Source organism: Acanthaster planci, linkage group LG11 (assembly GCF_054643075.1).
Source record: "Acanthaster planci isolate LZ-2023a linkage group LG11, COTS_SCS, whole genome shotgun sequence".
Lineage (NCBI taxonomy): Eukaryota > Metazoa > Echinodermata > Asteroidea > Valvatida > Acanthasteridae > Acanthaster > Acanthaster planci.
This window is the reverse complement of record NC_141787.1, coordinates 9,315,410-9,342,447: the sequence shown is the minus strand read 5'-3', so window position 1 is coordinate 9,342,447 and position 27,038 is coordinate 9,315,410. Positions and strand designations below refer to the sequence as shown.

Genomic DNA, 27,038 nt, shown 5'->3' with positions numbered 1-27,038 from the left:
TTTCAGGAGGAATACTGTAGAATGCCCAGCCTAGCTAAATGTTCTTTTGAAAGCCCAACCCTCGGTCATCTGTTCTCTCAAAGCTACGCTCTGCACCAGGGAAAGCTAGGATACCCCCCCCCCCCCAGCTCTTCCCCTTCCCTGCCCCGCGCCCTGCGGCCGCATAGTGGAAATTGATATTGGGCGATTCGCGAATGGGCAAAAATCGAATCTGGGTGTTTTTGTGGTTGTAGTCAAAGATTGTATGGGTGGCGCTATATAATCTTTGGTAGTGGTTCCCCGGAAGGCATTCACGGACGGGAACGCTCAAGAATAGAGATTACGTCAAGCTGGTGTTACACACCAGGTGGGTTTTTCCGGAAAGTTCTCGCAAATTTAATGATTAATTGAAATATCTTGAGCGAGGAGTGCAAGACCTTCCATGAATAGTGCTTTGCTGTAAGAAAAATAAGTAATTCTTGTGTTTTTTGGCCGTTTTCGAACAGCCTAGCCGCTACAACGAGCAATACAATCCAACACAACAGCCGTCGTTTCTGCGTGTATTCATACCCGGCCTACTGACCCTAGCCGAAATTCGAAGGCAAAGCCTGCCTTGAATCTGTTACTGTGTTAGTACCGATAGGCCTTGTGCCCTTCAACGAGGTTCTGATCCATCATGTTGGACGTAACAGTGAAAACCTTGGACTCGAAGACCAGACAATTCTCAGTTCCTGAACAGGTAGGTAGGCCTACATGTCGGTCGTACTAATTAACGTCAACACAACGTCAACACAACGTCAACACGCATCAACACATGATAGTAACGTCAACACACCGTCAACACACCCAAATCACGTTCTAAATTCGATAGCAATATAATGCCTAAAATACAATTTTGCTAACAACAGTGGGCGACATTTGGGGGGGAAAAGCCGTTTTATTTCACGAAAGACGGTAGCCATGTTGCCTCTTGGTCAGACGGACCATACCATTACCCTACAGGGGGTCATCTTTATACAGTAAACCATGGTACAGTCCAAACGCGAAACGCCTTTAGAAGGCAAGATGGCGGCGAACGGCGGCGCTGCTCATAGACAGTTTTTTGTGTGAAAAAACTCCCTTGAAATGTGTTAAAATGTTAACTCGATTAAGTAGAAATTATTCCTAAGCGTTTACATTACAGTTCGATACGTCGGTTTGTTTATTTCAATGCATTTTGTAAGTGTTGACGGTGTGTTGACGTTACTATCAATGTGTCGACATGTGTTGACGGTGTGTTGACGCTGATTAGTATGACCCCTACATGTAGGCCGGCAATTAACCAGCTAGCACTGTAGGACAATATCTTCACTGTAGCCTTCAATTTAAATTCAAATTTTTTGGTCCTGTTTACGATTTGCTTCAGTGAACTGTATTCTACAAGGCAAGACTACGGGAAGAGTTCCATATACGGATGCCAGTAATTCTTCCCTACAATGACTTCATAGCCATCAGAAAGCAAAAACATGTCCAGAAAAGTTCAATTTAGGAGGAAACAAACCAAGTGGTTAACTGAGAAAACACAATTTTTCAGACCAGTCTCATAGGATTTGTGCACAGGGTGTCAAGTGGCGTCTGTATTTGGAGCTGTTTCCAAGAATTCTATTCCAGACTCAAGATTTTCACAAATTTTGGCCTAAATATTATAAATGTCAACATGACTTTAGGCTACTAAAGGGTACCTTGTACATGTGCCTTTAATTAGGGAGGAAAGGGATTCCAGTTACCCTACATTGACATGATTGAGTGGAATGTGTTCATAATCTAAACTGCAGTCACGACAGTGGCTAAAATTACAGAAATTGAGATAAGTTGCTGTCTATTTTGTTGCACCAGAATGCTGCATTGGAAACGGAAACCAGACCAGTCTATAATGTATGGATCTTGATCTCGGAATTTATTTCCCTGGAAAAGAAAATCCTCCAGGGATATGAATCTACCAAAAAAACAAAAGAAAAACATGTATTGAAATTAAACATACAATCTAATTGCAAAAAATAACGGGAGAAAAAAAAGTTAGAAAATATGAAAAGGATATATGAAGCGTGGCTGAAACTCAGAATAATGTGCATATCGATATTTGGCTATTGCAATACCATGAGTTGTGGAAATCGAAACTTACACAGGTAGTTAGTAGTCTAGGAGAATGATAATTGTGTGTTGTGGTAACTATAGACTTTGGAGGTCACATTACAGTTTCCATGACTATTGCCACTTGGAATTTTAACAGTAGGGTAAACTCAGTAATGTTAATGACCATGACACTCAACATTTGTGATTGTCACACTTCAGTGCTACTCCGTGAAATTGAAATTGCTGTAATCACGGTTTTCACGAAGTAGCACGCAAGTGCAGTTGAGTGCTACTTTGTGGTGTTGGTGACGAACTGATGGAGTTGTCATTGGATGCAACACGTTGGAAATGCACGTGACATTATGCAATACATGTACATGTACTTGAATGTAGTTCCAGTTACGGTTTATCTCGGTGTATGACACCAATTTCCTTGACTGGTTTGATTTAATTGACTACACAGATCACAGTGAAGGAATTCAAAGAAAGGATTGCAGGTTCTGTGGTGAGTGTTAACTTTGGCAAATTTGTATTCTTTTATGTATAAATTTTATGATGATTGAAGTTTGTCTGATAGCTAGTCTCCTCAAACAGTGCCCCCGTGGGATTCCCCTCGATAACTATAACCCCCACCTTCTCCCCAGCCGCCTTTTCCTCCCCTATCTGGCTTGCATACCCCCTCCCATCTGTCCCTGGGATCCACCTCCCCTTGTACCACCCCTCCTGGTACCCTAACTCTTGGCAGTTTGCCCAGGTCCCACCTTTGCTATCATCAACTTTTCCCTCACACGCACAGAACATCCCGGCGGGCACCCAGCGCCTGATCTTCTGCGGGCGTGTCCTCCAGGATTCCAAGAAGCTCTCGGAGTACGATGTCAACGGGCGGACCATCCACCTGGTGGAGAAGCCGCCTCCTTCCACGACGTCCACTGGCTCCAGCACGTCGTCATCAACAACCAGATCACAGCCAGGTATTGCGTGAAAGTCTCCGAATAAGGATAATACCATAGTGTGGCTGGTCCACTCCAAGACACATGCAGTAATTCAGTTTGCCTTGATAATCACAGGAAGAGAATGCCACAACACGGCATGGCAGTATGACAATCAGCGTCACAATGCTCGGCGATAAATTTCGACTCCACATTCGAAGTCCGTGGGCTTTAATACATATTGTTCTGTTTATAAAATCTGCAGTTGATGATGGATACACGGACTCAGAACTAGTCTGTTGACAATTTGTGTGCCCTTGAGAACCCTGCTACTGGTACAGATGTTTTTTTTTGATCTCTTTTGTTTTTGTCAGTATGTCGCTTCTGAGGAAGCATTGTACAGGCAATGCACTTCACAGATAATTGCTAGGCATTAACCTTCAATGGACATGAATTACAACTCGTTCACCGTGCTTTTCTATGGTTTGTCGAACACTGACTCTGGGTTTTCCAAATGAATTGACGCAAAGGTTGGATACCATGGTTTACGACCGTAAGTAAATTGGACCGATTGCCCCAGCATCGCGGTGCGAACTGTGATTTGTAAGATGAAAGCTTGCACCACTTTAGCAGAGGTCTGTTGTCACAGAATGTACATGTATGAGTACCCGAAAAATGGTAACACTTCAGGCAAGGCAGTGTAATACAGATTATAGACAGAATGAGGACTTTTGCTTTGACTGCATTTTATATCTGACAGGAGGCAGTGGAGGTGAAGGCAGAGACAGCTTCTTCATGGGTGCAATCACCGTGCAGGCCGATGTCGCTGACTCAGGGAATGTCCAGGTATGGAAAAATGATGGCCAAAGTTCTCCTATCTCCCCCCTCCCACTTGTGCTTTTAGCCCAGAGTTTGATGGGTCCTGATCTCAGGATTCAGCCGGTAGATAAGAAAATCAAGTAGTGGAAATGTCGGCCAAGTGCGCAGTTGTTTGAAGTCACATACTTTTTAGATAGCACTTAACTTACAGTTGTTTTTTTCCTAGTTGATTGCTTAGGTCGTAAGCCAAATATTTGTCAGTTGGAGTTAGTTGGTGACTGACAGCTGTGGGGCTGAGTCAATTTGCATAATTCACTATTTGAATATTTGACCTTCAATTTGGTCGAATATCCGAATATTCGGATGTACTGACCGGCAGATTGTTGAAGAACAAAGCATATTAAAAAAATCAGTTCCAATAACGCACACAATTGCACGTTATTAATTTATAGTCACTTTCATAGCTTCTCATGTCTAGGAGTGTATCCAGCCACGATTTAGTAAAATTTAAGAGACAAACAATACTTTTTGCTGTGTTGAAAATTTTATTACTTTTAACTTTTTTATGAATAGTTTACTTTTTGAATCGTTGTAAGATTCTGTCGCTTTTCATTTGAATCTGCTTGAAACAAGCCTCCATAGTGCAACTTTTCTCATTTCAAACAAAAGAAACTTCTCCCTTCCTTTTCATAAATTTTGCATGCAAAGATTCAAATTTGGAAAATAATCTTGGAATATTCGATAATTGATCTAATATTCAGATATTCGGCACAGCCCTAGACAGCTGGAATCCTGCACAGTTAGTTCTGTGCTTTAAACATGGATTAAATTCAGTCAACAGCTGTGGTTAAGCAGAGTCTAATGAACTTTAGTTGATTGGAGGCTGGTCAGCTACAATTTGGCTAATCTGGTAGGCAGTGTTGGGCCAGATCAACTCTGCTGGTTATCAATGACTACATGTGTAGTAAGGTACAAGACTGTCTATGCTAGAGCAAACTGGTACTTTGGGTATCAAACCGTGGAATGTTACGGTCGAAAAAGGTGGCTTGGCGTCCGTGGAATGTTAACCTACCCAAGAGTGCGCCTTCGATTTCCTATTAATTGGAGAATTTTGGAGGATCCAGCGTATTTGCAAGCAGAAATTCCCTGGAGTTCATTAATGTGAAATTGCCAAGTTGGCCGAAGGCTGACTTTCTGCAATACTTGGCATCAATACATTGACTGTGTAAGGAACCATTTCATCACTTCCATGTAATGAAGTTTAAGCAATGTGTACTCTCCCTCACATCCAGCCCAACGGTTCCCACATGGACGTTCATATCAACTTGGGCCCCATCAACGTAGCCCCGCCTGTCAGCGCCTCCCAGCAACGCATCAACCAGATCCAGATTCTCCTGCGGCAGGTCAACGTGACCCTGGACCGGCTGGAGGTGAGTGTAACAGGCCTCACTGTCATCTGTCAACCTACCAGAATTTACCACCGTCAAAAAGAGCCTCTTGCATATCAATTTCTAACTGCAGGGGCCCGGTTTGATTATCTGCTTCTGGTCCATTTAGCCCGTTGCCCAGAGTATATTTTGTGCACAGGTCACCAGGGAACGTCAATGAGGTGCCCACACATGGTTGCTGATAGAACTTGGTCAGGCGCGGTGTGGGATCTGCGTGCGCCCCGTTCTTAGGCAGACTCGCTGAAATTTAAGTTTCATACATGAACACATGGACTTCATACACCTTCAACACTGTTTGTGTAGTTCAGTCATACAACGCATTTTGTAATAATTTATGCCAATAATTTGCATTATCCCTTTAATACCATACTCAGTGCAACAAGCGTCAATATACCACACTGCGAGGGTTTATGGTTATTATTATGTACGTGTGCATGAGCACTTCTCCGCAAGCTTAGTCACTGGAAGAACATAACATTTTGTACCCTCCGAGCTCAAAAACCTGACACTGTCTAAGAACGATGCATCTCAGTTTTGTAAAAAGATGCCAGTGTGGTGACACATAATGCTGTCTAAAATGTGGACCCTGTTTCTGTTCGTTATGTTTAAAGGGCTTTATCTCAAAAAGCATGTGTGATGAAAAGAAATTTTTATGAATATGCAAAATGCAAATAACGGCAAATGCTAAATGCTACTGGGATGAATTATGTATCAAATGAAAGCTTAAGATGTGAGCAATTTGATTATATATATAACCCAAATTCTCCAAATGGTGACATAATACACTGTTTTACAGAGCCGGTCACAAGTTAAAATCACTTTGCTGTATGATTCATTCAGAATCCCATGCAGCAGCAAAGCACTCAGACGGAGCCCGCTTCTGCCGCTAGTGGGAGCACCCCTACTAGCAGTGCTGCACCAGCCAGTGGCAGCCCTCCGACCACCATCGGTGCCAGCACTCCAACCAATCAACAGGGTTCAGCCACCGACAGCCAGACTAGAGATAATCAGGGGAGGAGGATCATGACAGTGTCGTAAGCAAAACGCCTTCTTTTTTCCCTCGTTTTTTTTTTTTTTTTTTTTCCCCTCTCTGAAATCCTGCAAAAATCATCAGGAGGTTTGGAGGATCCAGCAGGATTCAGGAAGACAGAGGGAAAGCACAGCGTGATTTGCTTGAAAAGCTAAGATTTGCAACATTCAGTACATTTTTGGATAGTTTTGCAAAGTGAGTCTCAAAACGTTAGGAATATGACATTTATTTCACAGTGCTGTGGGTAGGAATGATGCCAGTTCTAGTAGGAGCTGTGACTTGACCATTTACCAGTCTCTCCTTGCTATTGCGCAATCCACGCTGGGAGTGCACCTTCACTGGCACGAAAGAGACTGGCGGGTGAGACCGTTTCACCTGGGCTTGTGCATGCACCCGATATGCATGCAGACTGTATTTTCAAACCAACATTGACTATGTGTGCACAGGGTTGCCCGTGCCAAATGAACATAAACCTGTGAATCCTACTGAATGATCAATCGTTGCTGTGGGAAAAACACCCCCATCTCGTTACTGCTCAGAGCTTATACAATCTCTCTCAATTGAGCCCTCAGAACTCTTGCTGATGCACACAGCCCAGTTTTCAACTAATCAACTAGTGTCGTCCAATCATGCCGCATTCAAGTGAAATTTTGTTGAATGCTCAAAGTTGCTGTAATTGGTCGATGGCCGGCATGCTGTGGCACAATATTATAACCGTGAAGATGTTGTCCTCCACCCAGACACCCCCGAGGCACCGTAATGGCGGACATTTTGACCGAGATGGCCCGGGTAGTTGACCGTCTGCAGCCCCATCTGGACCAGTACCGGGAACTGCTGAGCGGGGATCAGATCTTTGAAGGAGATGTAAGTGAGCACGCCAAAGATTCCAGATTGCCCTTACCCAACTAAAATGTAGCGAATGAGGAAGGACAGAGAAGGAGTTTGAACTGCCCGGGCTATAACATCTTGCCGATTACCACTTTCTGGCATGTCCGGTATGTCCATAGCGAGAGCGCAGCGCACGCCTGCTACTCACCACCCGTTGTGCAACCATAAGCTCCCTTTGTACCCCATGATCATCGCCGCAATTTTTCGTTGGTAATCTGCATCCCTAAAACGTTATATTCATGCCATCGTTGGTGCTTGATATGATCCGACAACAACATCAAATTTAGTGCTTGCGTAGTTGCTTTTATTAGGCTGTGTACCCAAAGTGTTCATGTGCAGTTGTTGCCCTTATCGAACGCTTTCTTCTGGATCTCTTTTTGGAATGAATAGCCGAGCTGTTTGTAAGATTTTGTGTTTTGTGTGAATCATTTTTATTATGCCATTTGTACCAAGGCACATTTTATGAGATTTCACGATCACTCCTTGTGATGAAATAGCGCATTTTGTTCCTAATGAACTAAGCTTTCCAGTAGTAGTGAACATTTTGTTGGCCAGTCTTAGCCAAATTCGTTCCAAGTCTTTGAATACTGATGTATTGGACGGAGGAGACTAGAATTACAAACTTTGCATGGATAATGTCAAAATTTTAAAAGTTTATTTATGATGGCAAAAGTAGGTCTAATATCAGGAATGTTTCTCTCTCTCTATTTCCTGGTCACATCGATAGTTTGTATTTAATTGCAAGCAAAAAACTACGAGTATTGCCAGGGTATTACTGGCCCCGCTTGTCTAGCTAAGATGCAGGCAGCAATCAGGCATTTTTGGAATGTTTTCTATTGTTCGTCAGACTCGGCGTCGACCATCATTGGACGCTTTGAAGTGCCTGAGTTACAACTCCTTCTGTGTCCTTCCTCCATGCTGATACATACATGTGCATGGTACACAGCTTCTCTCGCACTGCTGCTTGTTTTGCTGTGGGCTCGGAAAATGGTTGTTCCAATCTCTGACTTGTGTATTTGTGTATGGTATCACCCATCTTGCTGTTTCTTGTCGATATTTGTAAGGGCTTTGACTAACGAGTTCAAGGGCTCTTTTTTGATCAGTAACAGTCACCTGGGGCGCATAGCAGTGCAATCAAGACCTGATGGCCAGTCAGTATGCATAGATTGCATGCATCAGTCAAACGTCACCTCGCATATATTTACAAAGATGTTTAATCATTCAGAATGCTGACAATATGCGAACTCACCCTACGTTTGACCCACAGAATGAGCGTCAGTCAGCCCATCGTCTGCAGACCCTAGTCAACCAAGCCCTGCACTACATCAGCCACATCTACCACGCCGTCTCGGACTGTATGATGGACCTCCACACCGCTCCGCCCCGTGTGCTCCGAGCCCCGGCAGGCATGATGGTGGCCCCCATCCGGCCCCCCGGTCCAATGCCGGTGCACGTAAGTGTCAGTTTTGTGAGTCGGTGAATGGGCACCTTACAGGAACTGTGGCTGTTCCTGTGTGGTCTAGGTGCACACTAATTGAACAAATTTTACTTTACCATGAAGGACACAGAGGAGCACGTGGATCTGGATCACGATCAGTGATCCATCAATGGTTTGCGGACTCCATATTCGTCTAATGGATGGTGCAAAACCAGCATTAGGATCACTGATCGAGATTACATGGATCTGGATCACGATCAGTGATCCATCATTGGTTTACGAACACCAAAACTCGCCTCATGGATGGTGCAAAACCAGCATTAGGATTACTGATCGAGATTACATGGATTTTGATCACGATCAGTGATCCATCATTGGTTTACGGACACCAAAACTCACCTCATGGATTGTGCAAAACCAGCATTAAGATCACTGATCAAGATTACATGGATCTGGATCACGATCAGTGATCCATCATTGGTTTACGGACACCAAAACTCGCCTCATGGATGGTGCAAAACCAGCATTAAGATCACTGATTGAGATCCAGATCTGTGTAAAACAAACAGGCCTAGAATGAGCCTAGTCGGTCCTTCGCTCACTTCAGTTCTCTGAGGTAAGTACCTGTGGAACCGGAAGCACAGTGCTTTTTCCTCTGTGGTGTGGTAACACAACTGATTAGACTCTCTTGTGTGTGTGCAGTGTAGTTCTAACGGGCATTTCTTTCCTCAGAATGTGCAAAAATAATATTGTTGCAGAGGAACTCACTAGGAACGGGTGCATAGCAGTCGTGGCATGCCACTGTCTGAAACCTGTCATGGTTTTCATCATCGGTTGGGTACTTGTGAGTGGATTGCATACCACGGGGTACTGTTGGATTATTTAGGGCTTGATTTTATGTAGGAATCTAATGGATTGGGCCAAAAAATATTGAAAAGGTACATGTATCATTCTTACTGTTTTTTAAAGGGAGTAAAATTTCAATTGCATACGAGTAGTCATTCTTGTTTTCAACTCAAACAGCAGCATCATCATGATCTACTTGTGTCATTTAAGTGTGTAGTGATATGTACGTTCTTAACAGGTGAACATCAGTCAAGGTGCTCAGGGCTCAGCCCCTTCTGCTCAAGAACAAGCTCCGCCCCAATCTGCCCGAGCCACCACTTCGGCATCCAACCAGCAGCAGCAGCAGCAGCCGACGCCTGCGAGCAGCGACTCCAGCCGGCGGGCCTCGACCCGGTCCAGCGCCACCAGCTTCACCCAGACCCAGCCCCGCGAGCAGCAAGGCGCGCCCGTGCTGACCAACGCCTCGGTCACCCTGACCAACCAGCAGACCTTCGTCCTCACGCCCCGGGCCGGTGGCCCGGGCTACATGGCCATGCCGGTCTCGTCAGCGTCCGGTCAGCCGGCGGGCACCGGCGGCCGCAGCACCACGCAGCAGGGGACCGGCGCTGCTCAGACGGAGAGAAGGCAAGCAGGGAATCATGGTGGCCAGTCACAAGGTAAGGCTAGCTGGATAGGCTCACGACCCCCATCATTATTGATAAAATATCCAGAGAACTGTTACAATGGGACCATACGGTCAAGGAAAAGTTGAACAGTTTTGTCAGGCAAGCAGCCCTTACTCAGATCAGCCGATTTCCATGCATTTCTTTTCTGTTTGTCATTGATAATTTTAATGACAAATTGAAGAAACTTTAAGTTAAGTTTTGTGTAGCTTGGAATTTCCTCCTTTGTTTTAAAAGTCCCCAGCTGTATGCCTGTTTCTTGATGACCCGCAGCGGAAAACAAAGTGGCGCAGTAGATAGATTTATACTAATAATATGAAAAGTATCATTGTTACAAATATTTAAATGTCTTCAACAAAGGTCGTCACAGCTTTGCTGATGATCTGCCAACAAACATGACAAAAGTCAGGAATGTTTTCTTTAGGGAAAGGCATTGGAGAGGTTTTGGTTGGCCATTTTACGTGATCTTTGATTTTTGGGATTTGTTGTTTTTCAATTTTTTCCTGGCCCGGAACCATTTGTAGGTTTAACCACTTCCTGCCAGGGATTCCAGATCCGGACATGTATGCTTTATATGCGTGGCCAGGGTCTCCGAACTCGGACAAAGGGAACAGGGCCTTGTAACAAAAGACCGTACTCGGAACAAAAGACCAGGCTGCTGGGCATTACCAACATTTTTCACTCTCAAAAGTGGAGATAATCCAGCCTTGTTTTGAAATAGTGTACCAGGGTTTGGGGCATTTAGAGCGAGCGGATTACCACTTGGGAGAAAAGTGCTCCACCACCGCAGCAATGAGCTACACAGCACCGCTGCATGCTAATCTGGCCCCTATTGAAAAGAGGTCAGCAGAGCACTGAGCCAGGTTCGTGAACAAAAGAAACCATATAACACCACACAATCTGGGCTCTTTTTACAAGGTTGCAGGTCTTGCTGAAATACTTAGGTGTCAATAGATTTTGTCTGTCAGGCTAGAGTGGCATGTGTTTGTAAGTGTCCAGTAAATGAAGATAGGAATTTTTAAAGAATTTTAAAAACAGAAAAAAATGATAATTATCCCGGACCATTATCAACAACATTGATAACTACCCCCGGCAGCAAGTGGTTAATAGTTGTGTTTGGATCACATGAGAAGAACGCCGTTTTCTTCACATCATGCTTGTGTGCATTGCTTGCCCGGTGACAGCGGGAAACACTTGCTAAATATTTCATCTAAACCCGTTTGTTTGTAATGCACGATCGGACTGAACAAGGAGGAAATTCTAAACAACTGCATCTCATCTGTGTTCGATTAAAAACACAAGGAAAGGACATTTCACTTGAATTACACCTCTGCGTATTCTTCCAAAATGAGCGCTCTGAGTCCTGGGCATTTTTTTTGTTTGTGACTGTGACCAGAAAAGGGAGCAGACAATATTTTTGTCATCTAGAAAACAAGAGAACCCCCCAAAAAAGGGACTTTCTTCCAGAATGTGAATAAAGAGGGCAGCAGTGGTGAGACACAGAAGATTTTGATCAAAAGATGACATTTCTTCTCAATGTGTTTGATGTCGTAAACCACTACCAACTGATGCCTGGCCCCTCACAAAAAACGCTCCTCTGATGACAGGATCTGTTTTGTTTCCTTGTCGCCGCCAGGACCTCAGGTTCACATCCACCAGGTGGGGCTGAGCCCAGGCAGCATACCCCCGGCCGGACTGCTGCAGGTCATGGCTCAGATGGTGGGCCAGCAACAGATGCAGCAGATGGCCCAGTTCCCTGCAAATCACGCCGGTGAGAGCATTCATGCTGCTGGGTGTGTGGGTCTTGACAACCTTTTGCAAAGTTCTGTCTCCAACTGAGGCCCATGCCCTAGCATCTGAACCACTTGTAGGCCTGGTAATGAACATGATGAACAGACTACATGAGCGGACCCCCGTCTTTGGCTTTTTATTGTGCAGCTTTGAGTTTTGATTATAAAGACGAACAAAGAACTTGACTGGAGCGGGATTTGAACCTGCCTCTGGAACACCGTACCAGTGCTCTACCAGCTGAGCTATCCAGTCCTATGTTGGTGGCTCTTCCCATTTGTCAATATCTCTCTTCGGGGGACGTTTAATAGCCAGTAGTCATTAAACCTGAAACACCGTGTAGCCAGGGATCACACCCTAATAACACGATACAACCTGGGGAAGTGGTGAACAGGGATCACTCAAAGAATTTTGAATTTTGTGAGGGCAAAATTTATAGTCAAACTGGAATCTCTAAAATCGGCGACAAAAAGGTCACAGAGAAAGCATGCCTGGGTTGAACAGTATCTGGCATGCAGACTTATTCATTTGGTAGAAACATTTCTGCTGGGAATCTAACGGGGTACTGTTCCTGTGTCTCATATATTGGGATATGCTCGTTCATACAGGAGAGAGGCTCAGCATTGACAAATAACTGCAGAAGTTAGGGCAGGTCTACAGAGGCTCATAGCTGAAAGCTAGGAGAACTTACGAATGGGGTGGTGTTGTGTTTTTTTAAGTTGGGCTTCCTTCCATGAGCATGTCTGATATTGTTTGTGACATCTCTGTTCCAGGACCGACCAACACCTCGTCTACCCCGACGACGTCTTCCCCGCGGGCCCAGCAGAACCCCCAGTCCACCCCTTCCCCACAGTCCCAGAGCCAGTCCCGGCAGGGGCCGCCCCCCATGGCCTTCTTCAACCCGCTGCAGTCCCGCCCCACCTGGGACCCCCTCTTGCCCTGTAATTCTCGCCATGTCGCCACTTATGCCATGCCCGTCGGCCCCTCCGGCAGGGGAAGGGCAGGCGCTGCCACCCGGCAGGATGCGGGAACGGGCACAGCAGGGCCGGGAGAGAATGCCGCCGATAGAAATCCAAGGGGTGACCCACAAGGAGACGCAGCCCATAGTGATGGAATACCTCAGGTTAGAAATGAACATGTTGAATTTACAAGGTGTAGTCGACGTCTGCCGTAAATTGCTGTTTATTGTTGTTGTTTTGAGAGCCTGCAAGTTCTTTGATTTTTCGTCGATCAACCCTAACCCTCCAGGGTATGCCTGCTAGAAACCCTGCCAGACACATCGGTCTGCTTCATTTGTCAAAGTGGCTTTTCTGCCCAGTGTAACAAAATCTGACAGGTCAACTCTTCCAGGAGTCCGTGATTGCCAGTTACCATAAGATCCAACCGTGACATTGTTCAATAGAACTAGCTTCCTGTGTTTTATTTATGTATCTGTTCATCCAACAGCACATTTAGCACCACGAAGCCATTTGTGAGTTAAATTTGAATGAAATCTGGTGCACTGAGTTATCTTACTGCACATAAACATAACAATTTGAATTCCCCAGACTAAAGACACTGTTGCTATACCTTGTGATTCGGGGCAAGCTTTCGCATAGCGACCACCATCTCTGGAATGGACTGGTTCCTTTGTGCCCTTCTTAACCATTGAGAACAGTGTATTGTTGCAAGGCGTCTCTTTTGTAACTGAGCAAAAACTTGCCCCGAATCACGAGGTATAGCAACAGTGGTTGAATAAAATGTTTTTCAAAACTAGTCGTTGCAGAGTAGAAATGTTGTGAAATGTCGACTTGTTTTCACATCATGCTGAAAGAGCTAGCTTTTTGGACATTTTCCCCCCCTCCCGATTTTGTCTGTGTGATGGCCAGTGCTTTGCAACCTGGATTGCGTGTGACGACATTTGTTTCACGTAAATCCGGATAAGTTTCACTTCAATCGGACAGAATTTTTTGTTTTGTGGCATTTGTATAATGATGCTCATGCGCGTTAAGTGGCTTGGTGGACTTGTCTTGAGGAAATGGGCATTGCATGAGAGTGGGGGTTGTCCAGTTTTCGTAAAATTGGTGTCAGAAAGGCCAGAAGGCATCACTAAAAAGGAACCTCAGAGTTTCGATGTTTTGGGGCATTATCAGAAAAAAAATATGCAAGGGTAGTGGATCTGGCCCTCTCCTCTGGGCTCTTCTGGAGCCAAGGCCTTAGAATTGTTCCTCACTATTGTCTTCTTTTGGTTTTTCTTCCAAATTTCAGCCGATGGCAGCAGATGGCGAATTGGCTGGTTTATCTGACGTGATAGGGGGACTTGTTGGTGCCCTGCTCAACCAACCACAGCAGCCCTTTGTGCAGGTTGTCCATGGATCTCAGCAAGCCACTCAGCAAGGTAGAAATTTGTGCTTTTTAATGGTGAACAGCTGCTCGGTACTGGTGCTTTTTGAAGTGAAAAATTGCAAGGGTTGACAGACACCACTCTTTCCATTCACTGGGGGAAAAAAATGCTAGTTTCTCTGCTGAGTGTTTTCTTCCATTGTGTGAAGCAAGTTCATTAGTGATTGTTTCAGCATTCTCCCCAAATCTCTGAAAATCAGATAACAATAATAAATAGGTACAGCAACCATCATCATGCTCAAGATTACACACGCACAGAAGGAACATCAGAAGGAAGACTTGAAGCTTTGTGCTATTGGAGCTTTATGGTAGCAATGTGTAAACGCATCTTTCTTATCATCAGTTTTCACAAAGAGATGAAAGTCTCCATAGAGAGTGACACCTGGGTTTCGGGAAAATTGTATTTGAAGTTGGTCTCTTTTTCAAATGCTTACATATATTTCCCCATTGTTTAGCATTTCTTTGACTTAACCAATGTTTTTCCATGAAAGAGGGTTTCGGACATGACACAAAACTACCAAATAATATTTATAGAAGTCAATTAAAGTTGTTTATTTTGTAAACAACAAGGTGCGTCTGTTCGTGAAAACTCTGAAATTTGTGTGACGTTTTTGTCTCTTCAATAAACTGTACAATATGCACTTCTGCCTCAGTGCATGCCAGGTGCAAAATTGTGACATTTGTATACATTTCCGGAGCCAAATTTGTCTGTTTGTGAAAACTGCAAAATGAGTTTTGGTTTTTTTTTCCCAATGATATTCTAGGGAAGACAAATTTGTCCCTTCGTGAAAACGGCAAATGCTGTTTAGTTGAATTTTTCCCACAGAGGTATTTGGCTGATGTCAGTAGATTTGATGAAAAAAAATGATTACGCCAAGTTGTAGGCGGTGCAAAGCCTAGTCGATTTTGCCAAAAATTAGAAATTTGAAAAAATGGGTAGAATTGTCTCTTTGTAAAAACTGCGACGTTACAGAGTAAGGGCCCATTTGAATCCAGACTGATTGATTTACAATGTTCATGTACACACAGTCGGAAACCTGTTGCAAATGACTTTCCACTGTAACATTGGGGCCCCACGGGAAGAACCGAAAGCAAGAGAAAGAAGGCTTCAGCATTAGTCAGTGATGCTGTACTTAATGAGACCACTAAACTGGCTAGAGCATGGGGACTCTGCGTCAGCGTATGGTGGAAGTATTTGTAGCAGTCCTTAAATTATGGTTTGGACTGTGGGTTGGGGACTAGTCTATGATATCATGATGTGATGTCCAAAGGTAAAGGCGACGTGCATTTCTCGTCTGATCATGTTATCATTCTGCACCAATGATAATAGAGTATTCAAGACAGCCTTGCAACAATGTGATTTGTAGTGATCGCTTTTTTAAAAGCTAATTTACTTAGGCAGTTGAATGTTAAAATCCTAATTAAAATATCATCCAGCACGCAACGCAGCTGCACAGCAGTCGAGCAGCCGGCCGGCGTCCGGGGGGACACCGTCCAGAGACCCTGCCGAGCAAGGGGGGCGAAGCGGGGAACCGTTGACAGACCAGATGCTGATGAACATGGTGCTGCGAATGTCGCAGGAGATCGGGGCAGTGGGTACCGGGCAGCGTGGCAGCCAGTCCCTGAGGCAGTTCCTGGTGGGGATGGGATTGACCCTGGATCCCAGTGAAGGTACATGTGTGTCAAGGCTCAAGAAAGGCCATTTTACAAATTGTACGTCACCCAACCGGGAAATGAGTCACCAGTCGCCAGAGCCACTTCCCAGTGAAAGGCATTTGCAAAGAACCTTGCGCAAAACCGCAATGTTTCACCTGCATGATGTCCAGGTTCATCAGGTTACCACACCTGATTTGAGTGCGCATCCTTGTATGGTTTCCTAGTTAGCTTACCTCATCAGTGGCACTGAAATGGATTAAGAGCCTGACCAGCAACATTCACGAGCAATTTGATTAATCATGCAGCTGAAACCTCCAGACCAGTTAAGATTGAAAAGCAAGAATTCAGCTCACTGATGAATCTCACGAAGTAGACCTACATGTATTTTAAAGTAGTCCAGTGTTGACTCAGATTACCTCCTGCCTGGGACTTTGGGATCGAAGACGTATGGTTTATATGGGTGGCCGGGGTCTCCGAACTCGGACAAAGGAAACAGGGCCCTGTAACAAAAGACCGTACTCCGAACAAAAGACCAGGCTGCTGGGCATTACCGGCATTTTTCACTCTCAAAAGTGGTGATAATCCAGCCTTGTTTTGAAACCCTATACCTGGGTTTGGGGCATTGGAAGCGAGCGGATTACCACTGGGGACAAAAGTGCTCCACCACCGCAGCGATGAGCCACACAGCACCGCTGCACGCTAATCTGGCCCCCTATTGAAAAGAGGTCAGCAATGCACTGAGCCAGGTTCGTGAACAAAAGACAGTTATATAACACCACACAATCTGGGCTCTGTTTACAAGGCTGCAGGCCTGGCTGAAATACTCGGGCGTAAATACTCTCAAGGTACATGTATACTAACCTTGTTTCAAGTCTGGCCTGTCGTCATCCGTTGATGCAGTTTCTGTTCAAGTTATTTTAGCCTTGTTTCAAGTCTAGCCTGTTGTCATCGTATGATGCAGTTTCTGTTCAAGTTATTTTAGCCTTGTTTCAAGTCTAGCCTGTCGTCATCCTATGATGCAGTTTCTGTTCAAGTTATTTTAGCCTTGTTTCAAGTCTGGCCTGTCGTCATCCGTTGATGCAGTTTCTGTTCAAGTTATTTTAGCCTTGTTTCAAGTCTGGCCTGTCGTCATCCGTTGATGCAGTTTCGTTTGCTTTCACCCTGCCACCCGATGTAACAGGCTTCATCGGGGACGTTTTTGACCTGGTGACTCAGCAGCTGGGGATGGCCGACTTTGCCGCTATGTTCCTGGGCCAGCCCGCTCCGCTGGACCGCCTCCGGCCGAGCCTGGAGCAGTTTGTCAACCAGCGCATCATGAGAGGCGAGCCCATGACCCCGGACAACATCCAGGTGAGGTGTAGAGCTGCTACAAAATTCTGCACAAAAGGGTTCAGTCCATCCTTTGTCATTTGTGCATAATGTTCCTTTGAGGCAACAAAATCACTCAAAATCTAAAGAAGGGTGTCCGAGAACAATCCCGATCAAGTGTCGGCTCAGTGACTACTGTGTATGTCGAAAACAAAATTTTTTTAGAATTTTGATTTCAGATCCAAAGTTGCTGAGTCGTGTTTTGAATTGACCGGAATTTAGCATCTGGGACACGCTCAGTCAAATGCAGCAAAGTGATGTCACGACTAAACCGACGAATGACATGTATAACAACTGCGCATGCGTATGTGTTATGTCAACATGCACTTCTAATGGCAATTTTCTAAAGCTGCATCTCTAGACACATCATTGGCCTTCTGTCATTGTTTTCTTTAAAATGACAGCTTGCCAGAAAGAACAGTTTCACAGGGAATTTAGTCCCTTTGAGCCATCTTTAAACCAAGCACGCTTTGCAGCAATAAGTTTGTCCGTCATTGCAATTGATGAACTGTAGTTAAAGCTGGTTAAGAAGTGCTGCCTTCACTTAATTTTCGTTCTCTATTCTTTTCTCCTTAGGTGGCAGTTGGAAGAATAATGGATGAACTCCAGCCGTCAGTGTCAGAGTTCATGGTAATTTATTACTCTGCACCTGGAGTGGAAAAACGCATTCCTTAAACTCAACCTCAATCTTAAAAATTGCATTACTTTCTGATTGTTTTTAATACGAGATCCCAGTACACAAAGCATCATGTATGTTAGATCTGCCTACCAGGCGGAGTAGTCGAGCTTGAGTCGAGTCAAGAGTGAGCTGTCCACTTTCCAGTCACGTCACAAGTTCCTTATTAAAAAGAGTACTTTGAGAAAGTCATTTTGTGTCGTCCTTTTACTCCTTGCTACGCATTAGGAGACTTTTTTAACATTACTTTTTGGTCCCTAGAATCGCCTTTCTCTCGTCCGCTGTTCAAAAGCAAACATTTTTACTTCTTGTGAGGAAGGGCAGGTTGGCCACCTAGGATCTCCCAATGGTTCATACTTCTGCTGCAGCTTCAGCCATCGCCAAGCCTCCGGAGTTCAGTTGTTTAATTTGCTCTTTTTAAAAAATCTTTTTCTCAATAGGAAGGTGCCCAGACAGTTCAAAACATTGACGCCGTTGCAACCCACATGAGATTCCTGCGCAGCGTGCTGGAGCAGTTTGTACATCTGTTCACGGCGTCGTCGGGTGAGTTCTTACCAGTGGGAGCGACTTGAGAGTGAGTCTGAAACCCTGGTTAAAAACTCCAGGAGTGGCTGACACATTGCTAGCTGTTCCCGTGCACGAGATGTCCCCACTGCTGACATTAAGAGAGGCATAGGCAACAATCAAACACATGTCGTTTGGCAATCTTGGGCTTTAACCACTTGCTGCCAGGGAGTCCGGCTTTGGAGACGTTGGCTTTACATGCATAGCCAGGGTGCCCAAAATCAGACAAAGGGAACCAGGCCTTGTAACAAAAGACCATACTTGGAACAAAAGACCGAGCTATTGGGAATTCCGTACATTTTTTCAGTTGTTGATAGCAGAGGAAATCCGTCATTGTTCTGGATGATTGTACCACTATTTGTGGCATTCAGCACGAGTGGATCACCACCAGGGACAAAAGCACTCCAGCGCTCCAGTGATGAGCGATACAATACCGCTGCACGCCACCCAGCCCCTATTGAAAAGACGCCAGCAGCGCACTGTGCCAGTTTCGGTAACAAAAGAAATTACATGACACTGCACAATCTGGGCTCTTTTTACAAGGTGGCAGGCCTGGCTGAAATACTCGGGCGTCAATAGATGTTGTCTGTAAGATTAGAGTAGCCACCAGACAGTCTTTCTTGTGGGTGTAAACGTCCAGTAAATAAAGTTGTGAATTTTTGAAGAATTGTGAAAATGGAATATCTTGAAAATCCCCCAGGTATACGTCATACAACTTCAAATTAAGCCCGGCAGCATATGGTTAAAGTCGGAATCTGTCGCAGAAGGTAATCCAGGTTTTTTAAGTGCACATATTTCTTTGTGCCAGTTTGTTTGCACATGCAGTCTTAAACAACGCATTGACCAGTAAGGCCAGTGGGGTCCACAGCTGGTTAAGAGTCCACAGTTGAAAGTCGTGTGCAAATTCTGATGAGACTACGCACGCCTTGAAACGTAGGTGTTGTGGGGACCAGACATATTATCAGAGCATGGTTTTTCCCCTCAATTCGGTTTGACTTGTTTTTAACAAATGAACCTTTCCCGTCATAAATGCTGGGCACAATTGATGCATTGCCTTGAGTGTTGGAGCACCGGCCAACACCGGGGAGGGGGAAGATTTCTTTCGGTGCAAATATTTAGAATACAATGTTGGGATTTAGCATGTGTCCCCTAAATGTTTAAGGCCCCCACAATAACAAATGGACAGCATCTGTGTGGGCCCCAAAACAACTAAGAGGAATGTACAGGTGAACAGTAAAATTGTCCAAATTTGAAGCATGAGACCATCAAGAAATGTCTGTGCAATTTTGATGTCTTTCTCTCTCTGTCTCAATTTATCAGACGTGGGATCGTTTGGGGTACAGATGAGGTCGCTAGGGCAGAACTGTCTACACCAGTGGGTGGCCTTGATGCTGCACATCTTTGGTGATCGGTCAAGCGCGGATCGCTTTCTGTCTGAACGCTTGGTGAGAAGAACTAACCCTGCTAATCCCCAGCCCGTTTTGCTTTCCCAGACCCCCCCCTCCCATATCCTGCCGAATGCTCTCCTGGGTCAGTCCGCGCCAAATATGCCCAGGAGTTGTCAGATGGCCGTCTGACACTTAAATGAATTAATGAACCACTTTACACTAGAGGGTGTGCAAACATTATCTGGAATATCTAAAATATCACTAAAACATCAAGTGCGCCTCTAGTGACCGCTGGTTGTCAACAGTAGTTTCCTGTGGTAGGATAACTGTCGTTCTCATACCCTGCAATGCGCGGCCGCTCTGCATGCTAAAATGCCCACGCAACAAAGTATGCGTTTCTCTTCAAGAAAATGACACATCGTCTCGGGGGAATGTGATTAAAGCATGCCTGGCCAGATGAATTCAGTTGTATAAGCTGCATGTATCCCATTGAAATTTCTTGTCCCATCTCTCAGCGTACGTGGTTCGGCGGCCTGGACTCTGCCTCCAGCAACCTCGTGTTGTCCATGTCCATGCAGAACTTTGACCTGGCCCACCGCCTGCTGACGGTGACCCCCGACCAGGTGGCGCACTTTGTCGTGAAGAAACAGCCAGCGTCAGACTCAGGTTAGTCTGAATGTAGACCCATGTACTCTCCTTATATTGCATCAGTGATACGTGTGTAGTTTACAGGCTATGTGTGTCCTTGAAGGTTCTGAACCGGTATGGTTTCTTACAGGCGTTACCAGTTCCACCTGTTACCGACTGCAGCTGAGTTGTTCAAATAACTTCAGAATTTTCCGATACAGTCTAGAATAACTAGAGGAGTTACAAGTAGCATTTCAGTTAGAAGGGACTCTTATTTGCTGGTGTGTCCAAATATCACAATGCCTGCCTCAGTTTATGGAGAGATTCAGTAACTTGCCCATGACTCATGCATCACACAAATCTGAACCCTGATGCAGATTTGCAAGATATAAAGTTTTATGTAAGGAAAGCGTTGATTGGCCAGTTTAGCCCAGAATTTCATAGACTTGCACAGTGTATGGATTACTCCCCGACCCCCCGAGCTGGTTACTTAAGGAGTTGGGGAGTCAGGTTGGTGTAGTGGCTCTTTCCTCGTCTTCTACCTCTGCCACCCGGTATCGAATCCCACCTAGGTTAGCATGTGGATTGGGTTTTCAGTCCCTGCCTGACTCGGTTGGCTTCCCCTGGAATATTCATATTTGGGGTTTTCCTCCCACCTCTAAAACGGAACATTTCTTGATCGTCTTCTTAATATTTGGTTCATCCTGTAAGTGGCGCTAAGTTGCTTTCAACCATTTGGAGTCATTTTTCAAGTTCAGTGGACATATAACTGTTTGACCTGGTTGGTGCACCTTTGTAAACTAAGATTGTTACGCATGCTCACCTAAACTTCTGACAACACCACAGGTAAGCGCGAGTGAATTAATCAAATGTACCGATTCATCTGTTTTGCTTTCAGGTCCATCAGATTGCAGTGCTGCTGAGCCGTCACCAACATCTGCGACTGCTGGCGCTCCCATTGACACAGACCAGAGACCTGACCAACTACAAGACAGCTTAGAAAATGATCAGGTGATCATTGAGGCACAGATTGTTGTTGAAGAGGTACGTGACACGACACCGACAAACAAATTCGCGTCGCCGGAATTGTGATCAGGTCATTTCACGGAAATGGCCACAATCTGGAATCATTCAGCCTGAAGTCACTAGCTATTCTAATAAATCGTGACAAAAAATGATCATTTCAGACTGTTAAAGCTACCTTTGTTACCAAGTGTAAGTTTGAATTGGATTCTGAAAAACGTATCATAAATTTCAATTAAACACCAGCCTCTTCTATAAGAAAGTAATTCTTATTGGCTTGTATTGTTAACAGTGTCTCATTTAGCCATTTGTCCACCAGTCCCGAGGACAGGTAAAAACAAATATTTGGACTGGTAGGTTTTACTTGTGCAAAATTTACAGCCCCAATTTGTTTATACTCAAATCTTAAACACTGGTTAATGAGTCATCCGAGTTTCCTCCAAAAGAATGGGTGCAGTGGAAATATGGCCTCAGATAGCAACAAGGGGTGTCATTCTCAAAGATTGTTTTTAATTGTGACCGGGAAGGAAAGGAAAGAAGGAGGCTGGAAATCCTAGATAAAACCTCGCTTGTCAACGATTGTTACCAGCATCCAAAAATGCCTGTTACCTTAATATTCACAAATGATGCCAATTATTCTCATTCCTCCGCAGCCAATGGACACTGTTGTGGCCCCCGAACTAGCACAGGGGGAGGCTGCTGCCCAGGCAGATAGGAGTTGCATGGAAGGGGCCACCCCAACGAGCACCGAAGCAGCGGCTACTCCAGTCCCTGCAGCCACACATGCCGAAGATGGCGCCGTTGCCATGGAAACTGCCGGATGGGAGGCTACAGTTCCCGCTGTAAGTTGCGATTAAAAAAAATCTGAAGTGTGACTTAGAAACATGGAAGCTGAAACAATGGACACTGGTAATAGATCCCACAATAGATCCCTAGGTCCCAAGAAATAAGTCTAAACTCAATATGACGTGGACAGTTACGTCTGTGATGATATCTGCTCCAAGTTGAAGCACACTCTCAGAGCAAAAGAAGAGACTGGCCTTGTGGGAAACGTTTTACTTGGGTACATATGCATGAGGTGTGCACAGCATGTATTGTGCCATTAATCTTTGCGCGCATGTGGCGATTTCTCAGCCAAGGACCGTCATCACTTTGTAAAAGGGTGCCATCTATTGTGCATGCACCAAGCGGATCGTAATCCGAGTCACAGATTGAAAGCTCCATCTTGCACTTGTCTAACATTCCCAATCTTTCTCAAGGAGTGGGTACCGGTCATCAACCAGGACATCAGCCGACAACGTCGGCAAGCCCCGCAGGGAGGCCTGAGTGATGCGTATCTTGCTGGCATGCCTCCCAAGAGAATGAAGGTAACTCCCGAAATAACTGAACATCTACACACCCTTCCAAAATATTCCACAACAAATTTTCTGTAATAAAAGAACGCCATTGAAAGGCTGCGCTAAGCCTTTGGATACCCATTAATAATATCGATAATCCCAAATAGATTTGAGTTGAAAGAAACAAAGAAAGAAGGCAGAATTTGGGGGGGAGTGGCTTATTTTTCTCCTTTATTGTTATTGTGATGAAAACTTGTTAATCAATTTTTGGTTCCAGTGGTAGTTTATCAACATGGGAAGCCATTACAGTGGTTGTTAGACTGCAGCTGAATAACCTTGCCACCATGGGTGTTGGGGAAGGGCAAGGGGGGCACTTGACCACTGGAAACAATTTGAAACTAAAAACGAAAAGGAGCAAGCCAAATTAACAAAATAGGTGAAAGTTGATTTAACTCACCAATTTACTAGCGAGTACATAAAAATTGGCCCCTCTCAGCTATTAACCACTTCGTGCCGGGGCATTTTTCAATGTTGATGATGTTGGGCCGGCATGACTATCATTTTTTCCGTTTTCAAAATCCTTCAAAAATTCATCATTTCATTTAATGGTCGTTTATAGCCGCACCAAGTAATCTTCAGGCTCTACTCTAAGTTGATAGGTGACCTTCATTGACGCCCGAGTATTTCAGCCAGGCCTGCAGCCTTGTAAACAGAGCCCAGATTGTGCGGTGTTATGTAACTGTCTTTTGTTCACGAACCTGGCTCAGTGCACTGCTGACCTCTTTTCAATAGGGGCCAGATTAGCGTGCAGGGGTGCTGTGCGGCGCTTTTGTCCGCGGTGGTAATCCGCTCACTCTCAATGCCCCAAAGCCTTGTATAGGGTTTCAAAACAAGGCTGGATTATCACCACTTTTGAGAGTGAAAAATGTTGGTTTAGCTGATGAATATTTTGTGCCCGCCCCCCCAAAAAAGTGGTTTACCCATTGCCATTTGCCATTGGATAAAAACCAGTAAACAAGAATGTAAATAATTGTGCGTTTTATTGACCGAGTGTGGAAAGGGATGTGACTGCATGAAGGTCTTTGCATAAGTTAGATGATCCATTCCATCATCAGTACTATTTGTCACTGTTTCCTCAGCTCACCCAGGACCGCAAGGCCCCCATCAACAACGGCGTGGAGACTTTCGTCCCCGACACCCTCCGCCGTGCCATCCAAGGCGCCGGGGTCCAGCCCCTGACCAGCGTGCAGTCCCTGGTGCAGGATGCCGAGGGCAGCTCCTCACTCCACGAGGCCTGCGAGGAGCAGATCCGGAGTGCCGTGCAGGAGAGGCTACGCCGGGACCCGGACTACGACCCGCAGCGGTTCCCTAACACAGACAAGTATATCCACAAGAAAAAGTAAACTCTGAAATGCCGGGTATGCCACCCAGTGTAAGAATCTTTTTTCATCTACTTAGCCGCGGCATCTTTGATTTTTCTAAAACATGTTTGGCAAGTTTTGCAGAATTATGCAGTTGATAGGTATGTGTTGGTGAAGAATAAGCACTTGACCTTGTTACGCTTCCAGACAAGAAGAAAATGTGGAAAATTCCCTGAGGAAATTGACTTTTCCAGAATGGATTTACTGGGAAATTTTTGACTTGTGTCGGGAAGTAGCCGAGTTGCTTGTGAGTGTTGCTGAATTTCTCTTGGAAGTGGTAGACCTTTTTAGGGAAGTTGTAGACTTTCTTTGGGAAGTTATAGACTATCCGTAGAAAGTTGTAGACTTTACGTGGGAAGTTAAAGACTTTTTATGGGAAGTTTTAGACTTTCTGTGGAAAGTTGCTGACTGGCTGTGGGATTTTTCTGCCATTATATAGGATTGTTTTGATGGTGACGACTCACTGAAGTGGAAAAGAAGTTGCTGATACTGCAATTTAGGGACATGTTTATGCCCAAACAGCTTTGATGATGAAAAAAAACAACGATTTGATACAGAAATTCACCGTGCACAGCAAAAAAACCCAATCATTTAATAATGCAATGGTAAAGTAGCAGATTTTTTCCACTAATACATTGCTACTATGTAGCAGCATTGTGTGGAAATATATCTGTGCAAATGCCGTCTTGCAATTAGTTGTACCGGAAGTACGGTTTTGACCCAAACCTGCCATGGTTTGCGTAGCAGGTTATCATTTGAATGTCTGCAGAGTGATCGCGTCATTTTGCCAGAATTTGATTTTTTTATCCGCTGAAGCATAGCCTGATGGCGGACAAACCTACTTTCCTGTGTTGGATATAAATGTAGTGCTCAGTGCATAGGCAGGCACCTTGTGCGTACTTCCACTCCTTCAAAAGACAAATACAGTGAGGAAATGACACAATGTATGATATTTAACTTGGCAAGGTAAGGATTTCCAATTTTTTTTAAATCTTTGGAAGCCTTAACTGAATACATTGCAAAATTAATGGTGTTAATTTAAATGTTATTGCTTTAATATTGTTTTTAGCTTCGTTATACATGTGCATGTCAGTAATTAGAAGTTTACAAACAGTGTCATGCTGGTTACCACTCGTTTGTCCGTGACACATTTTTAAAGCATTTTTTCATTCATATTCTTTGCATGTATTTAAACCTGTTTTCCTGAATTGATGACTTTTACCATTGTGTTACAAATTATTATCATTTTTTTTCTCACCAACTGTGAGGACCTTCCCGTTAAAGGGTAAACAACCCATGCAGATACTTTCTTTACAGGTGATAAGAATTTTGGTATTGAGTTCGGGTTTATTTTGATTTGAGCAATTTAATGTAACCTGCAATTGTGAGCCTAAACTCAACAGGTTACCCTCTGAATTAACCTTAATTATCATTATTATGGTTCATTTCAAAATTAGACACCAAATCATACGATACCCATGTGTCAAAAGAATGCTGTTTTTCTAGTTCATCCATCCTAATAGTCCTCAAATCCTCGAACAAATTAAGGATTACGGACGTTTACGGTTAATGGTCTTGTTGCTTGATTAGGCTTGTTATGTTACTAACACACGGCCCTTTTATGGAGCTGCATGGAATAAAACATGATTCCAAGCATTTAAAAGCTACCAGCTGCAAATGATACTCGGAGATACGTGTAGTTCCTCTAAGTTTGAGGCCAATTCGTGCTAAGCTGAAATATTCTGAGTAATGATGTCTCTTATTATTCGCAGCTCCATGACATAGGGCCCATTTTCTTATGCTATCAAGCCATCGCTTAGCATCACTCGGGCATGACATTCTTCCTGTTTTAATGGAATTTCAGATTTTCCCCCCTTTCATTTCCTGCATTTGCAACATTCTGTAGGGTAGCCGTCAGAACTTGTGAACCTGCAGGGAACTTTTATTCCAAGTTTTTTCTTCAGAGTCAAATATCACCCCGAGTATTGTTTAATCGAACCTTGACATTGGAGGTTAACGGGGTGCATTGAGCAGTGTGATACATATCCTAAATATTGGCAATTCTTGTGAGCTTTTTGTGTTGAAGGTATGCAGGAAATGGCCCATTATTACACCAATGAACGTGCCCGTATCTCCATACCGAACACCAATGTACAATACGGCCGTTTCACAATAGCGCGCCACCGAGAGTTTGCAACGCGTCGGCCAATCACAATGCGCGGAATCTGTCGACCCATTGCCCGTTTGGAAAAGGTTGACAAATTTCGCGTGTTCTGATTGGCAAATGCGTTGCAAACTCTTGGTGGCGCACTATTGTGAGTCGCTCGTATTGCAATGATGTTTTAAAGGCTATTTATATATTTCATGTGTTGAATTCGGAAAAGTCGTGACAATAAATCTGTAATGCCGATTTCCGGAATTCTTTGCATTATCTGTTATTTGGCGAGTTGTTTGCGTTTAATGTTAGATGTTTGATACTTCTTCCCCTTCCAACTCCCGTTTTAAACCTGCACCCCTTGTGTTGATACGCGCCACCCCATCCCCATTCCATGCACAGTTTCTTTTTTTATTGTGATGGTTTTTAATTTTTATGGTCTTTACATATTCCCAATATAAAAATCTTGGCCGGCAAATTGACATTCAAATATGTGGTACAT

The 27,038-nt window shown here is 44.4% G+C and overlaps 1 protein-coding gene across 3 annotated transcripts; it reads left to right on the top strand.

The window, feature by feature from the left end:
* The first annotated feature begins 223 nt into the window (after positions 1–223).
* bag6 (BAG cochaperone 6) lies at positions 224–26,800 on the top strand. 3 transcript variants are annotated; one of them, XM_022243450.2, is made up of 23 exons: positions 224–346; positions 486–718; positions 2,555–2,596; positions 2,888–3,062; positions 3,781–3,866; positions 5,132–5,269; positions 6,128–6,321; positions 7,058–7,181; positions 8,473–8,658; positions 9,728–10,145; positions 11,788–11,922; positions 12,713–13,062; positions 14,187–14,316; positions 15,759–15,992; positions 17,158–17,327; positions 17,922–17,975; positions 18,462–18,564; positions 19,906–20,030; positions 20,489–20,639; positions 21,499–21,644; positions 22,277–22,465; positions 22,883–22,990; positions 24,100–26,800. In XM_022243450.2, exons 2-23 carry the CDS (start codon positions 656–658, stop codon positions 24,361–24,363), a joined length of 3,585 nt encoding a protein of 1,194 aa, XP_022099142.2. In that variant the 5' UTR covers positions 224–346; positions 486–655; the 3' UTR covers positions 24,364–26,800. The 3 variants fall into 3 exon arrangements, with proteins under 3 accessions (XP_022099142.2, XP_022099143.2, XP_022099141.2); XM_022243451.2 differs by having other exon boundaries at positions 284–718; positions 22,886–22,990; XM_022243449.2 differs by having other exon boundaries at positions 284–718.
* Positions 26,801–27,038: the final 238 nt, after the last annotated feature.